Source organism: Macrotis lagotis, chromosome 3 (assembly GCF_037893015.1).
Source record: "Macrotis lagotis isolate mMagLag1 chromosome 3, bilby.v1.9.chrom.fasta, whole genome shotgun sequence".
Taxonomy (NCBI): domain Eukaryota; kingdom Metazoa; phylum Chordata; class Mammalia; order Peramelemorphia; family Peramelidae; genus Macrotis; species Macrotis lagotis.
In genome coordinates, this window is record NC_133660.1 from 227856695 (window position 1) to 227873235 (window position 16541).

The 16541-nt window shown below is 41.2% G+C and overlaps 1 protein-coding gene across 1 annotated transcript; it reads left to right on the forward strand.

The window, feature by feature from the left end:
• The first annotated feature begins 677 nt into the window (after positions 1-677).
• TMEM239 (transmembrane protein 239) lies at positions 678-7501 on the forward strand. Its single transcript, XM_074227517.1, has 2 exons — positions 678-756; positions 6876-7501. Exon 2 carries the CDS (start codon positions 6889-6891, stop codon positions 7378-7380), a length of 492 nt encoding a protein of 163 aa, XP_074083618.1. The 5' UTR covers positions 678-756; positions 6876-6888; the 3' UTR covers positions 7381-7501.
• The last annotated feature ends 9040 nt before the right edge of the window (positions 7502-16541 follow it).

Sequence of the window (16541 nt, forward strand, 5' to 3'; positions counted from 1 at the left end):
TTTTTTTGGTCCCTAATACTTCTGGTCAAGAGTCTTTGCATGAATTCATTCAAATATTCTCAAATCCTAAACTAGACCACCCTAACATTTTTCCTTCATCAGGAAGATCTGGAGAAATAATTCTATGGCAGCTTCATCTTCAGCTTTCTGACTAAATCAAGAAAGAATGTAGGTCACATCTCAGGTAGGTTTTTTTTTTTGACCAGGAAGTGTTTAGAAACCAGGGAATAGCAAAGAGGGAAGCTGAGGAATCTTAGGATTGTGTTCTTCCTTGAAGAACACAAAATCACAGAACAAGGAAGGAGTTTAGTGTGCTTCTGGCCCAAACTTTTCATTTTACTAAAGGGAGAAACTGAGGCATAGAGGAGTCATTATAGTACTAAGTTAGATCTTGGCCTAGTGAACTCCTTTTGTCTGGAGGGTCTTGACAGTTTATCTCTTCGGAAGGAAAAGACTTTGACTTTTTTTTTTAAAAAAGTCATTTTTTGGTTTTTTTTTTTTTGCCAAAGAGTGCTGGTCCCCGGGCCCCAGATAAGAAAAGAAAAAAAGACAGGGACTAGAATCTGGACTTGAGGGGTCCAATGGGCTCTGTTCTCTGTGGCCCTGTCCTTACCCCTCCCCCAAAGCCGGGTCACAATGGGGCCCCTGGGGTTGGGTGGAGGCAGGGGAGACCAAGAGCCAGATTTCAAGGGTTCCTTCCCAGCTCGGCTTAGAGAGCTGGCGGTGGCGACATGACCAAGGCTGCTCTGCTAAGAGGTGAGTCTAGCCCCACCATGGCCCTGGCATATTTCTCCCTTTTTATCCCCTATATGGTTTTATGTTCCCTCTCCTCTCTCTTCACCTTTGTCTCCTTATCTTTTCTGTTTTCTCCCTAGTTCTCTCTTGGTGTCTTCCTATGCTTTGCCTTGTTTTGATTTTTGTCCCTTTCCCTCTAAATTAGAAGGATGCTGTGGATATGTAGACATATCTCAATTCCAACAAAACTTTTGAAAAAAGTCTCTTATGCTCTCCCAGAGGCCACCATAGAAAGATGTGAGCTAGAGGATCAAACAGATGGATTGGGGAAAAGGGAAACTTGACTCCTTTGGTAGGCATTGTTGACTTGAGATCTCTTAACTAGGTATCCCAGGGTTCTGTGCTATTTAACATTTTTACCTAGTCTGATGATATGAAGCTCAGAAATATTAGATGATAGTTAAGACCCAAAGAACTTCAATAATAAAGTTCTAAACTTTAGGTTTAAAACAGTTTCTTTAGTATATAGGATAGGTGAGTATAGGTCAGATTGCTAATGCTCCATTGCATCCATTCTCATCAATGTGTATAGTCATGTTCAGACTCCATTGGGATTCATTCTTATCAATGTGTGGATCACAAGTCATCATGTAAACCTTTCCTTGCCCATGCCTATGCAACTCTTATCTGCTGTTCTCACAAAAATTCATTACAGCAAATCCACCCAATGTTACAGAAGCCCTCTGACCCCTCATTCTCTGTAATTACCTGAATACTAATAGAGCTCGTCAATTGACCTTATGTCATTCCTGGCCTTTACTATGCAACAAACTTTTTTCCAGTAATACATTTCTCTTTTATCTAAATTTTGTCTAGTTAGTTTTCAGTAATATACTGGACTCTGGAGGGATAAAGGATTAGATAGATTTTTTTTTTGCCTAACAATATTTATAGGAAGATCACTATGGAACTTGGTCTTGAACCATGCCACTATTTCCATTTTCAGCCCAGATTAGTATGATTCTGTAGAGTTTGTCACTAGCTAGTCAATCAGTAAACATTTATTAAGCATGTATTATGGGCCAGTTTCTGTGCTATCTACAAATACTGAGAAAACTCAAACATAGTCCTTAATAGAGATCACAGGCAAACAAATATGTACCAAAAACTATGGACAGGAGAAATAGGAAATAACTAAGGCAGGAGGGCATTAAAATTAAGATAAATTTGGGGGCAGCTAGGTGGCACAGTGGTTAAAGCACTGGCCCTGGAATCAGAAGTACCTGGGTTCAAATTCGGTCTCAGATACTCAATAATTACCTATGTGTGGCCTTGGGCAAGCCACTTAACCCCATTTGCCTTGCAAAAATCTAAAAAAAAATTAAGAGAAATTTAGAAAGGTTTCCTGAAGAAGCTGAAATTTTAGTTGGGACCTAATGGAAGCTAGTGAAGCCAAGAAATGAGGAGGGAGAACATTCCAAAGATGGGGTACAGTAAGAGGAAAAATGCCTGGAGCTAAGAGGATGAAGTATTCCTTTTGTGGAACAGTCAGGAAGCCAATGTTTCTGGATCAAAGAGTATGGGCAGAGTGGAAATTGTAAAAAGTTTATCAAAACAAGGATTTTGTATTGGATTCTAGAGGCAATGGGAAGCCAATGGAGTTTATTGAGTATATGAAGTAACAGGTTAAACCTATATTCTAGGAAAATCACTTTAGCAACTGAATTGAGGATAGATCAGAAAGGAGAGAAATTTGTGGGAGGGAGACCAATGGGCAAGTTATTGGCAATAATCCAAGTATGAGGTGACGAAGGATGTCATCAGGATGGTGGCTATGTCAGAGGAGAAACAGAACATACCCAAAGAGTGACTATGTTGTTCTCTGTTTTGTGTATGAGTATATCTCTCACCCAAATGGCCTCCAGGTTCATCCCAAGCCTAATCTTCACTTAAAGCTGTGTATTCTCTCTGACTTTTAGTCTGCAAAAATGGCCTTAGACCACAGCCTTCCAGTCATTTTGTTATTCTAGGAGTCCTGTCTCCAGCAGACCTCCCCAGGTTCCAAGATCTCATTTCTCTTATGTCATCTCTTATGATATTTTTATGCAGTTTCTCTTGTAGTTTCCTTTTGTAATGGTATTTCAACTTGTTCTTGCACACTATGATGCTCCAAAGGCTAGATAACCACTTACATGGATAAGACCTGGACATGTTAACAACTTCATAAATGAAAGTATGATATGGCAGAAAAACAAAATGTATAAATACCTTAATGTTCATTCAACAAACAAATTCTTTTTGGGGGGGATTTTTGCAAGGCAGTGGGATTAAGTGATTTGGCTAAATATGTTTTAAGCATCTGAGGCAATATTTAAACTCAGATCCTCCAGCTCCAAGGCTGGTGCTCTAACCACTGTACCACCTAGCAAGGCAATAAACAAATTCTTATTAAACCCCAACTATAAGTGGATAAAGCACCAGACCCGGAGTCAGGAGTGCTTGGGTTCAAATCTGGTCTCAGACACTTTAATAATTACCTAGCTTTGTGGCCTTGGGCAAGCCATTTAACTCCATTTGCCTTTCAAAAAAACATGAAAAAAAACCAAACAAAACCACCAACTATGTGCAAAGCATTATGCAATGTGATAGGGAACCTAGGTAAAAATAAAATAGTTGTTACTACTGTGGGGTAAGGGTATAAATCTGAAGAGAGAACCCTTATAAGCTGAAAAAGTAGCAAAGGATATATGTAGCATGTGGCATCTGAAATGACCCTTGAAGGAGAAACTAAGAATTCTAAGAGATGGAGATGAGGAAGGAGTATATTCTAGAGATGAAAGGGCCCAGAGGAAGGAGATGAAGCTCAGAGGATAGTTAGGCTGAGTTCTTGCTTTCATTCATCTCAGTCAGAGTTCTGGTACCATATTTCATGAAAGATAATGACAGGCAATGTGGTTTTGAAGAATTATCTACAGTTTACTGTTACCAATGGGAAATTGCTTAGAAAAGTCAGAAAAGAACCCTTGACTTTTTAACTCATATCCATCAGATTGGCAAAGATAGCAAAATATGAAAATGCTAAGTGTTCAGGGGCTGTGAGCGATAGCAAAATATGAAAATGCTAAGTGTTCAGGGGCTGTGAGCTTAGATGAATGGAGTTATAAACTGGTCCAACTGTTCTGGAAAACAATTTGGAATTAGACTAAAAAAGTCACTAAACTGTGTATATATATCCTTTGAAATAGTGATGTTACTATGAGGCCTATACCACAAAGATACCAAAGACAGAGGAGATTTGATGTATACAGAAATAAAGTAAAAAAAAAAACTTTAGGAGTAGCAAAGAACTGGAAGTTGGGTGCTCAATGATAGAAGAGTGGGGGACGGCTAGATGGCACAGTGGATGGAGCACTGGCCCTGGAGTCAGGAGGACCTGAGTTCAAATCCTGTCTCAGACACTTAATCATTACCTAGCTGTGTGGCCTTGGGCAAGCCACTTAACCCCATTTGCCTTGCAAAAAAACCCTAAAAAAATGATAGAAGAGTGGATGAATATTAGATAGAAGTATATCAGTGTAGTAAGTATGATTGTGCTATCAAACTTGATATGAAGATTTATATGATTCAGAGCAAAGTAGAACTAGGATAACAATATACGTGACCATCAGAATAATATCATGGAAAGCAACATTAGAGACTCCAGAGCATTGATCAGTGAAGTGACCAATTGTGACTTTAGATGGGTGACTGCAAAGTTGATGCCCCTTACTCACAACGATCAAGAGGAAGGCATTATAGTCCAGTACTTCCTGAGAAGAACATAAGCTCAGTACATATAGACTGTAATCTGAACAATTGGAGAGAGGATTGCATCAAAGGGACCAGATATCCAGTATGTACATGTTAAGAGAGCTCATAGCTGAGGATGACCGATATGATAAAAGACATTCAAACCGTAGGAGAACTGGGTTGAAAGAAATGGGGAAGACAGAAGAAGACAGGACCTACGGAGAATGTGATAGCTGTCTTTATCTTTCATAAAAGTAGTCATTTCAGTTCTATGTGTTTGCTAAAGCCCAGAATGGGAAACAATTGGTGGAAATTACATAAAGTTTACTGAAGCTCAATATACAGAAAAACTTCCTAAAAATACATAGGGTTATCTAAAAGTGAAATTATGGCCTTAGGAAGTAGCAAGTTCTAATTAGAAGTCTTCAAGCAAAAGTTGATTGGATGGCCACTTGTCAGGGATATAGAGAAAATTTTTGTTCAGGGATAAGTTGAATTAGGCCCACTACATGTAGCCTTTCTAGTTCTTATCTTCTGCCCCCTTCCCAACTTCATCTTCTGTCTCCATGCTTCTATTCTCTTGGTTCACCTGCTTTCTTTTTCCTTCCCATCTCTTGTTCACACCTCAAGTCCTTATCTCTGCTATCCTCTCCTGGGCCCACCTCCATAACTCTCATCTCTCCTAACTCCCTCTTTTCCTTTCCATGTCTTTGGTTTAGTCCTCTCCTACCTCCTATCTCTTCCCTTTTTTCCTCCCTTAATCTCTTTTATCTTAACTTCTATAATGAAATTCTGGGATCCCAGAACCCACCTGCTTTTCTAAAGCATCTTAATCAGTTTCCAGGGGCCCAACACCTATGATCCCTGAAGGAACATTAGTTGAGGTTTCTCCTGGGTCTTTGGGGGTTTTCCTACATTCTGGCCTTTCAAGGAAAAAAATAATTTCAGTCTGACAAGTCATCAAAGAAAGAGTACCGGAACACACCTGTATTGAGAGGCACAGGGAATGGTCTAGACAGTATATCCAGTCCACTCAAGCCTCTGTCTCTCACTCCCTTTCTCTTCATTACTCTTCCAGTCTTTCTGGGAGTTGGTTCCAAGCTTCTGCCAATACTTTAAGGATCTATAGCTACTTTTTCTGCAGATATAATTGATAGAGACTGTAAACCTTCCACACCTTAGAAGATGGTCCCTGTAGTCTGTTATGACCCTAAACATTCAAACATTAGCCAACCTTTTCAGGAGATGAGCATCTCCACAGTTTGCTAAGGAGGGTTTCCTTGTTTCTGTTATACTATAGTGTCTATATCCATGGTTCACTCCCCTGATGGGGCACTGGAAGCAAACTTCTAAACTCTCCACTATCACCAGCAGCAAAAAGGGATCTGAGGTGGTTGCTCTAGGTTAGAAGCCTACAAAAGTTGAAGAATTTCCAGGCTTCAGCTTTGCCTTCTCAGATTTTTATCAGTTCCTAGCTCAAAGGGAGAACTAGGGAATCTTTGCCCTGGGTCCCCAAACTCTCCATTGGACCTTGAAATTAGGGCTGGGTAGTTGGAGGCAGGCAAAAACTTTGGGTTCTCATTCCCTGTCCTCTAATGACAATTGTTCCCAGGTGGGATACTGAGAACAAGGCATATGCAGGCCCCAACCAGGGGCCAAATCATGACCTCTTCTTCACAACTGGGTTGGGCAACTGGCACTTCTGCCCCAAGGTGCTCTGGCTTTCTCAGCCTTCTCCATCCTGGAAGGAGAGGGAACAGTCTCATTAAGCTTCTTGGACACCCTGGTGTGTGTGTGTGTGTGTGTGTGTGTGTGTGTGTGTGTGTGTGTGTCCAAGAAACTAATGAAACTGCTTCCCTCCTACGCCATCAAGTAAGCAAGATTATTCCAGGACATTTCATTACCAGAAGTTCTCTTCTGTTTCTTTTCTCTCTCTTTCCTCTCTTCTTCCAGAACCTCACTACTTTGGGATCACTTCCTGTGGCTTTTCAGATTCTTTGGGACTATAAATCTCTCCCCAGATGATGCTGTAGGAACATTCCCTATGACTTAGAATCAGCCCCTTCCCAGCCCCTTATTCCTTATAGACTTTTGAATCAACCCTCTGTGAATTTAGTCACTTGGTTATCCACTCAGTTCTCCTTCAAGTATTTTCAGACCACTTCCCACTAAGTCTTTCCCTCCTGCTTTGGGATCCCTCTTCCTTTTGTATTTTGGCCTCCTAACCTGCTCCCATAGTTTCCTTCAGCTCCTGACTCTTTGAGATCTGCTCTCCTTAGGTAATCTGGGAAGATTTGATTTTCCCCCAGGTGCTTGGAGATCACAGACCCTCCCTTCACCCTCCCCTGCAGGTGCACCAGGTCGATGCAGCAGCGGACCAGAACGGAGGGAGCAACGGACGAAGCAGGGGCGGGAGAAGGTTTGAGGCCTAACTGGCGGAGCTGGGCACTTTGTCGAATTTGGGAAAATTGGTGGGAGGGTTCCGGAGGAATCCGACGGCGCTGGTCATCCTGGTGCTCCTCCTCCTGTTGGTGGGTGCCCGTGCAGCGGGGTCTGTGGCTGCTTGAATCTGGCCTCTACCTGCTGCTGTCTCTGGGACTGTGCCATGCTCTCTTCACCACGGGCTGCCACCTGCTGCGTTCCCTCTGGCCTGTAGCAGCTGCTATATGGAAGCATCTCCTGCCAGCTCTGCTGTTGATGGCCTTGAGTGCGCTGCCAGCCTTGCTGTTTGCTGCTTCCTTCCTACTGCTCCTCTCCACCCTACTCAGCCTGCTGGGGCTACTGACCGGCATGTCCCGGCCTGGACCTGTCATCAGCCTCAATGCTGGCTTCGACCCTGGCACCAGGCCCATCTAAGACGAGGGACCATCATCTGCCCCCTAACACTACCCCCAATCCAGCCTTGGTCTTGAACCCGTCCTCAACCCCATCCAATACAAGGGACGGGCTTTGCCCCCAGCCACCGCCCCTTGCCTGACCTGTCTGCTCTGTCTGGATTGGATTCAGGAGTCCCCGGCGCTCCCTTTCCTTCAGTCTCCTATCTATTCTGGCCCAGTCAAACCCAGGAATTCCCACCTGACCCACAGACCTGTACTGCTGGTCTTTTTAGTCCCAGAAGTCCTGACTACCTGGATCCATATCCAATAACTCTAAAACCATTTTCACGCAGTAGTCCAGAGCCCTGAATTTGGAATCAGAACCTTGGCTCAAACCCTATCTCTGTTCCTTACCTGTGTGACCTTGGGTGGGTCAGTATACCCTCCTGGGCTTTGGTTTCCTCATCAGTAAAATAAGAAGGATGGCCTAGGTGATCTTTTAACATCCCTTCCAACTCTAAATTGTATGATATGATGACCTTTTCCCTTTTCTATGGTTTCAGTCCATCTCAATTCTTCTCAGAAATTCCTACCCCTGGTCTTTGGTCTGTGGCTCCCCACTCTATACTCAGAAACCTCAGCTTGGAAGGACCAACCAGGCTCTGGGTTGGATGAGAGAAAAGTTATTGCTGTTAAGGCACCCTCTTCTCAGAAGCAAAGAAGAGGGAAGTAGAGGCTCCAAGTATGAGCAACTAAGGCAAAGACAGGATTCTGGGGCTCTAAGAGATCTGGACTGAACTGTGGCCCAACATATCCTTGTGCACTGGATCTTCCCATTTAGAGTGAGAATAAGCAGAAAGGTGGAAGCAATTCTTTCAGGTCCCAATCCAGAGTCCAGTCTAGAATCCAACACTTCAGACTTTTAAGTGTGAAGGGTTGTGCATAATAGCCTTTTCTGAAAATTGGGACATGATTCCAGGTGGGATGACCTTGGTAAGATATACTGGCATGGGGTTATATTTGAGAAGAGGTGTTATTTATGAGAAGCTAGGTGTGAGGGTTTGAGTACAATTGTAATGGGTATGAAGGGCCATGGAACTAGGAGGACCAAGGGGGGAAAGCATGTTTCCTTCTGTTTCCTTTGACCATATCCTGACCCCTATACTTTGGTATTTCCTCCCAATGGCTTTCCTTCCATGACTTTTCAGGATTCCTGCCAATGGTCTTCAATGCCATAGCTACACCAGCTTTTGCCCTCATGTTCCCAACCCCATCTACACCAAATTCAATGTAAGCTTATTCCTTAGTTCAGCTCTCCTGTTGGTTACTGGGGAGGTGGAGGAAACAAAGAGACAAGATGAAAAAGGATGAAACTGAGCTGGGAGCATAGGAAGGAGGAGTGGAGCTATGAGGTGAAGCTACATAGTAGAATGGCTGGATATGCCAGATTTCATCGAGTTCACCCAGAATACTGATAAAAAAGGCAGCTTTATGAGGTACTCCCCCCCCCATGCAGGAGAAGGAAGAAAGACCCCTAGCATCTCTCCTTACATTCTCTTGGGGATTTCAGGGTCATGATTACTTCACGGCCTTGCCAGAATATGTGGTGTTGGTCTTGGCCAGGTAAGACCCACTTTTATGTGTGATAAACTCTTAGAATCAAAGTGTGGGATTGGTGAATATAGAAATAAATAGTCCTTTAGAGCATAATGCTTCCTGAGTCTAGAGAACTTTCAAGGTATTTGAATTTGAGTTTGAGCCAAGAAAGACATTCACACTCACCAGTTACTGATCAAGGTTGCTTTTGGAGAGAATACTACAAATGCTTCAGCCTATAATTACCCCTGGTTTCCAGACCTCTCAAATACTAGAGCAAATTATAGGGTACAACCTCTGCTTTAGATAGGAGCTAACAGCCTTCAACTACACTGCAAAGCATACTCTTACATAACTCTCAGAGATGTTATAATTCTTAGCTCTACCAAGGACCTGTCACCATCATTGGGTCATATATGGACCAGAAAAGGGATGCGAACACAAAGGAATTCCAGAAATTTAAAGTGCAGGTAGGGTACCCTAAGGCAAAAGAATATTTCTAGAATTGGACAGGTCTATTCCCTGATGGAGACAAATAATTTGTCCCAAAGCAATTTTCAAAAGATTTTTATGGTTTGTCAGCCAAATCCTCTAAATCAGTGATCTGCAAGCTCATTTGATCACAGATCAATCTTCATCATCAAAAATAAAGAGGAAAGGTATATATATATATGTGTGTGTGTGTGTGTGTGTGTGTGTGTGTGTGTGTGTGTGTGTGTGTGCATATGTGTGTATCTATAGGAAATATGCCAGGCTTACTAGTTACTATTCTGTTTTTAAAACTCTAACTTGGGGGTAGCTAGGTGGTATAGTGGATAAAACACTGGCCCTGGAGTCAGGAGTACCTGGGTTCAAATCCGGTCTCAGACACTTAATAATTACCTAGCTGTGTGGCCTTGGGCAAACCACTTAACCCCTTTTGCCTTACAAAAACCTAAAAAAAAAAAAAGAACAAAAAACAAAAAAAACCCCTCTAACTTGCCACAGCAAATTGATTTTGGGATTACAGAATGGAAAAACTATATGGGCGGGGGGGGGGGGGGAAGGTATAGAGAGAGCTTGTACAACTGAAGTTTTCCCTGTTAAGACTATTACTGTCCTGAGAGGAGTCCAACTAGACAGCCAAGGAAACCCCAGAGCAGATGCGCACAATGCACAGTGTGCAGGCCACTGTGTCCCTCAAAGCCCATTCATTTGGACATTATTGCATCATCTTGTTATGCTCATTGGTAATATGAGTTACGTTGTAGCCATAAATATTAAATTCTATATGCAGCCCTTGACAATTTTTGTTGGGAAATATGGCCCAGAAGAGTTATGAAAAGGTTTGGACACCCATGCCCCTAGGGCTTGGAGGAACACAAATAAAGAAAAGGAATTGGTGAAGGGGTTGTTAGTTATATTGAAGAAAAGCCCATGACATTTGGAGGGAAAGATGAGATGTAATCCATATATTCATTGGTTAATCACACCTCCCTTGGGTCTTGCCATGGTTTTGTAGACAACTTCTCTAGATCACTATTGAAGGCATCTGAAACAAGAACTCATTTCTCCATGGTCTCAAGAGCTTCGGGATGGGTCTGTGATCACAGGGACAGAATAGGACCTATGGACATCGTCTAAATCATTGGAACTCTTAACATTTTCCAGACACTCAGTGACTGGAGGAGAGACATATTTTCATAATTCTCATAATTCATTGAAATATTTCATTTCTTCAGGGAGCTGCAGAAGAATTTTGTCCTATACAGAGAATTCTATCTTCTGGATTTTATTGTAGGGAACAGAATGGGGCAGACCTGGCTTGATCTGAAGGATGGGCACAGAAGGAAATCACTTTAGGTCCTGGTCAAAGGAAAAAAAAAAGTCCAAGCAAGTGGCTTCAGGTTCCTTTATACTTACTAACCATCTGTTTTATGAAGAGAACTATGTTAGATTCTGAATGTGTTACAAGGTTTAAATAAAACATGGAGCCCATAATGCAATAAAAGGATGACCCCAAATTTAATTATAAATAAGAATATATATAAAATATTAGATGATAAGAGCATGAGGATGCTGAAAAATACTATTTAAAAGTTACCAGTAGGAGTCAGGAGGGTCAGTCTAGTAACATGAAAACAGGAAGATATTTCAGTAGGTGGTAGAAACCATGTACTTGGGAATTGGGGGCAGAAGGGAAAGAATAACAGTGTTTGGCAGGAGGCAAGAGAGGAAGCCATGGAAATATCAAATCATAGAATTTAAGAACTGGAAGATACCTGCCTTTGGTTGGCCCAGTTGTGTCTTCTGAGATCATCAAGCATGAGTAATTTGGTTTCCCCATGTCAACCCTTCAGATACTTGATCACAATAATTCTATCTCCCCAAATGGCTCATCATCTCCAGTTCCTTCCACTTTATGTACCTCACAATGTCACATTATTCTCCTCTAGATACTCTACAGCTTGAAGATATTCTCCATAAAATATGTTCACTGATGAACACTCTATTTCTTTTTTATAAAGATTTTATTTATTTTGAGTTTTACAATTTTCCCCCTAATCTTACTCACTCCCCCCCACCCCCACAGAAGGCAATTTGCCAGTCTTTATATTGCATGGTATACATTGATCCAAATTGAATGTGATAAGAGAGAAATCATATCCTTAAGGAAGAAACATGTATGAGATAGCAAGATCAGACAATAAGATCAGGTTTTTTTCTAAATTAAAGGTAATAGTCCTTGGTTTTTGTTCAAACTCCACAGTTTTTTCTCTGGATACAGATGGTATTCTCCATTGCAGACAGCCCCAAATCATCCCTGTTTGCTGCACTGATGGAACAAGCGAGTCCAACAAAGTTGATCATCACCCCCATGTTGCTGTTAGGGTGTACAGTGTTTTTCTGGATGAACACTATTTCAAAAGTGACCTGATCAGTTTAGAGTGGGGTACAAATTCAGTATTCCACCTCCCATCCCAAATCTTGAAATCTAAAAAAAAAAAAAGCATTTTCTGGCATCACTCTTGATTGGTGGTGAGCTTTTTACATATAACAAAGATGCTAGTGTGTACTTGCTGAGTGATCCAGGTGACATTTGAGGGACTGCAGTACCAATAACCTACACCTGACTTGTAATTGACTTGTACAAGCCTATAATTTGGCCACTGGATTGCACTACAATCAAACTACAGGCAAGCAGGTGCATCAAAGGGCACCCAAAAAACATGTTCTGACTGTAATTTCGTCATTACTCACAAGAGGGCGTTTGCTTACAAATTCATCGACTTCCTTTCCTTGCCCAGTGCTTTATGGCTCCTGGTCTCCAATCTATATTGATCTAGGTATATGAAAATGAAATCTTAGTGAATGATGAGAATTATGGAAATCTCTATGTGATTCTGTTCTAATCTGTGAGTGTCTGGAAAAGTTCCCTTTCTGTCAACCAGCCTCATTCATAGACCTCTAACGTGGTCATATGGCTTATTAAAAGCTAGTAAATTTTCTTAAATTGGTCAAGAGACAAATCTGATCATCTTCCTCCAATCCTTCAGACTGGTTTATAATGGAAAAGAATAAAGAAAAGGAATTGCCTGTTTGGAACCAACTAGGAATAGTTCTGCAAACAGAGGGGGGAAAAACATGGCAAGGAAAAGGGAATGTGAGAGGTGAGTCTTCTTACCTCAATGGTTAAGGTTTCATAGCAGCTGCTGGTCCAAACCTATTTTGTCTCTACCACTAAGGTCAGCGATCTATCTTGCCACCCATCTGTCTTACATTTTAGTTCCAGCTCTGCCTCAGTCATCCCAGCTCTCCAGGATCTGTTCCACTCTGCTTTCCTCATGCAACACCTTGGTGATGGTGACAGCTGTGAACAAAAATATGGGCAGTGCTAGCTCCCAGCTCCACCAAGATTTCTGTTTCACCTTATTGGCTTAAAGTCCAAAGGACACATTATTCTCCCCCTCTATATTCTACAGCTTGAAAATGTTCATTATAAAATGTGTTCAGTGATGAACTCCCTATTCCAAAAGTGACCTGACCAGGACAGAGATACAACTCCTTATTCCACTTCCCACCCCAAATCTTGTTTAGGGCATGATCTCTCAATTGGACTATTGCGTTAGACTCCTACTTGGTCTTCCTGGTTCCATTTTTTTCCTCTCCAATCCCTCCTTCATGCAGATGCTAATAGAAAAAGAATTAAAGAAGCAAAAGAATTTAATTTTGAAGGAGGACCTCAGTTCAAATTCTGCCTGTGTGATTTTGGACAAGTTGCTTAACTTCCTTAGCAAGGAGTCACCATGGATAGAGTAGCTCAATTGGAATCAGGAAGATCTGAATAAAAAAATCTGGTTCAAATGCTTAATTGCTGTGTAAACCAGTCACTTTACACTCTTAGCCTTAATTTTCTCATATGCAAAATGAGAGTAAAAATAGCATCTACCTTCAGGGTTGTTGTGAGAATTAAACGAGATATTTGTAAAGTGTTTTGCAAACTAACTATAGTCAGTTTCCTTATCTGTAAAATGAGTGAGTTGGACTTGAGGTTGTTTCATTAAACTTCTTCTGAACCCTCCAAGTTCTAACTCTAGTATAACTAGGCTCCATTGAGGCCCCTGCTCCAAAAAACTTATTGGTTTTTGCTTGCAAGAAAAAAATACAAACTCCTGTGGCAGTCAGAAAAATTTCTCTATTTGGGGTGCAGTCATTCTTGCAACCAGATGCCTCTGCTCTGGACATGCCTCTCCCTCCTGCCTGGCATCTCTATCCTTCTTTGGAATTCTCCATTATTTGGAATCTTCCTTGCTTCCTAGCACCTTTATGCTTATGACATCAGAAGCTGATGACTAATCAGATAACTAAGTGAGATCCTGTCCCTAGCTATAGATATTTGCCCTAGCACATCACAAAACAAGGGGTACAACCCAAGTAGATCTACACCTAACTGGGGTGAGGGGCTAGAGCCTGGCATTACCTGTATTGTGGAGGAATCTCTTACGTGATAATTGGTCCCCTTCATATCCTGCTGTTGTCTCAAATCCAAGACCAAAACTCCATTCTTGATTAAATAAAGCATCTCATGAGGAGTGACATCCTCTTGGACTTTTCCAAGGTGCTGCCTTACAGTTCATTTAGTATTTTTTTTCTTTTTCTTTTGCTCCAGTATCTTAGTAGTTTCCCCCTCCTCTTCTGATTTGATCACGGGCCCAAACCAACAAATTTCCTGCCAAGACTTATTCCTGGATCTCTTCAAAGGCAAAGGGCCTCTTGTCAGGAGTTCATCGCACTAGCAACATCAGCCCTGATCCAACCAACTAAGCACTATCTGTCTACTGTGATTGCTTTGTGAATTTTGTGGGTGGAAATGAGGGAGGGGACTTCAACAAGTTGAATTTTTTTTTCTGGACCATGGAAAAACTATGAGATGCTTTCTTCTGGGAACCCTTTCTTCTCCTCTTCCTTTAGGAGGGAAAAAATGGCAGCAGTTACTTAGTGATTAATGAGAATGTGGGAGGGTCATTGCCAAAAATCAGAACTTAATTCAGCATTTATTACACTGCTGTTTTATCTCCTCCATTAGTATGTAAGCTCTTTGAGGACAAGGATGAACTTGCTCTTGTTTTTGTGTCTCTGACTTTTAGCACAATACTTTTCATTCTTTTCATTATTGATGTGCCAAATGATCATAGAAACTTAAATACTGAAAGGTCAAATATTAGAGAAAAGTGTTATGCCAAATATTATTTCCATCTCTGCTGCCCTTACATATCCTGTGAACATCTGATTTCCTTCCCACTGTTAGATAAATAGCTCTATTGTAAAACTACCTGGAAATTATACAGTGAGGACTATCCCACCAGAAGGAGTACTGGGATATAAATATCTCAGTTCCTTTCCCAAATTCACTACAAGGGCTATCCCACCAAAGAGGAGTAAGGAGATATAAATCCATTGAGATAATAGTAATTATGTCAAATCTTTCCCCTAACTCCTCCCTTATACCTTTCCCTATATAAACCTTGCCTTTACCCTTGAAGATTGCTATTATCAGCCCAGTTGCATCTTGCATCTCCCAAATTCCTCCTCTTTATGCTGTTCTCTCTCTCTCTCTCTCTCTCTCTCTCTCTCTCTCTCTCTCTCTGCTTCAGCAGCTGCTGCTGCTACTACTACTAAGAGCTACTACTTCTACTGCTACTGCTACTACTATTACTATATTGCTAATCCCTCAGGAGAATCAGTCACTTCCATCTGCCTTTATTGCCTTTATTTTTTCCTCTACTTTAGCTTCTACTAACCACAGTAATATGTAATAAACTTTTTTTTTGTCCCTAAATACTTCTGGGTCAAGAGCCAGTTTTTCATGAATTTGCTAATTCTCAAACCCAAAACTAGACCACACCCTGATATTTTCCCTTCATCAAAAGGTCTTTGACCAAGACCAAAGGTCTCCTGGACCATCTCTGAGGGAGGATATAGTACACCTAATAGCTGAATGTAGGATAGTGAAGTATTCAACCTAGAATTGGGGCCATGTCAGGATTGAATGTTAGAGCTAGGTATACAAAGATGGTTATAGTGGCAGGAGAATAAGGAAAGAAATGAAGCATGCAATACAGATCTACAAATACACGGGGTTGGGTCAATTCAGAAAACAGAAAGGGAAAGTTTCTTAGCTTTTTCAGAAGAAAACTTTATTCCAGGGACCCACCTAAAGTCATTGAGTTATACAATCAAGGATAGCATCCATCAGACCTTTCTCTTACAAAGTTCTAACTTTCAATTAAATGGAATGATGAATATATATGACCTGTGAGTCCCCAAGTCATGTTTTTTGTGAGAAAATGAGACAGTATCAGTAAGACACTTTGTAAAATTTGAAGCAAATATAGGTATAATAAAAATGCTTTTAAAATTAATCCTTGACATCCAAAAATAACTACATTCCCCAGTATATCTATGCCTCTTCCAAATTCCCTACTTTGATTTGTGAAACAAAGATAGAACTCCACAAGTATAGATAATAGGAGTTATCCACCTGTCAAGTAGAGAGGTGACCCAAGGGCTAGCCAAGTCTCTATAAGTTGAAAAGGGGGATGAATTGGATGTTTTCCCTCAATAATGGAATAATGCTTTAACTACAGGTAGCTTAGGAAATTGTGTAAACCAGAGCAAGCACCTTTCCAACCCCCATTTTGACCTTGGTTCCTCAGGAATCAGCTTAGGATTTAAAATGTAAAAGTCTCATTTGCATACAATATTTCATAAATTTCTCACAAAATTGGCTCATTCCTTTGTCCCCACCCACTCTGGGAAAATCTCCAAAAACATACTCATATTATTTCCCATTAAGACTCTTATCTCCTTCCCTACTTTTCATAACTCAAAAGGAAACATGCTCCCATTATAATTTAGAATACTTTAGTGCAAGAAACTACATCAATAACAAAATAAAACTATAAGGGGAGGTTCCCCAGATGGGTAATTCTGGCTAGCAAGAAATCTCCAAGACCAGTAGCAGCTGGTATGGTTTTTAATGTCTGAGTTCACATATTTGCTTTTCCCAAGGAAATGACTCCAAAAAAGCAATTGAGGAGATGTATAGAGTAAGAGGAGGAAGAC

What these genes read in the sequence shown, in the direction of transcription:
- TMEM239 (XM_074227517.1), top strand. Translation starts at nt 6,889, where the DNA reads ATGCAGCAGCGGACCAGAACGGAGGGAGCAACGGACGAAGCAGGGGCG.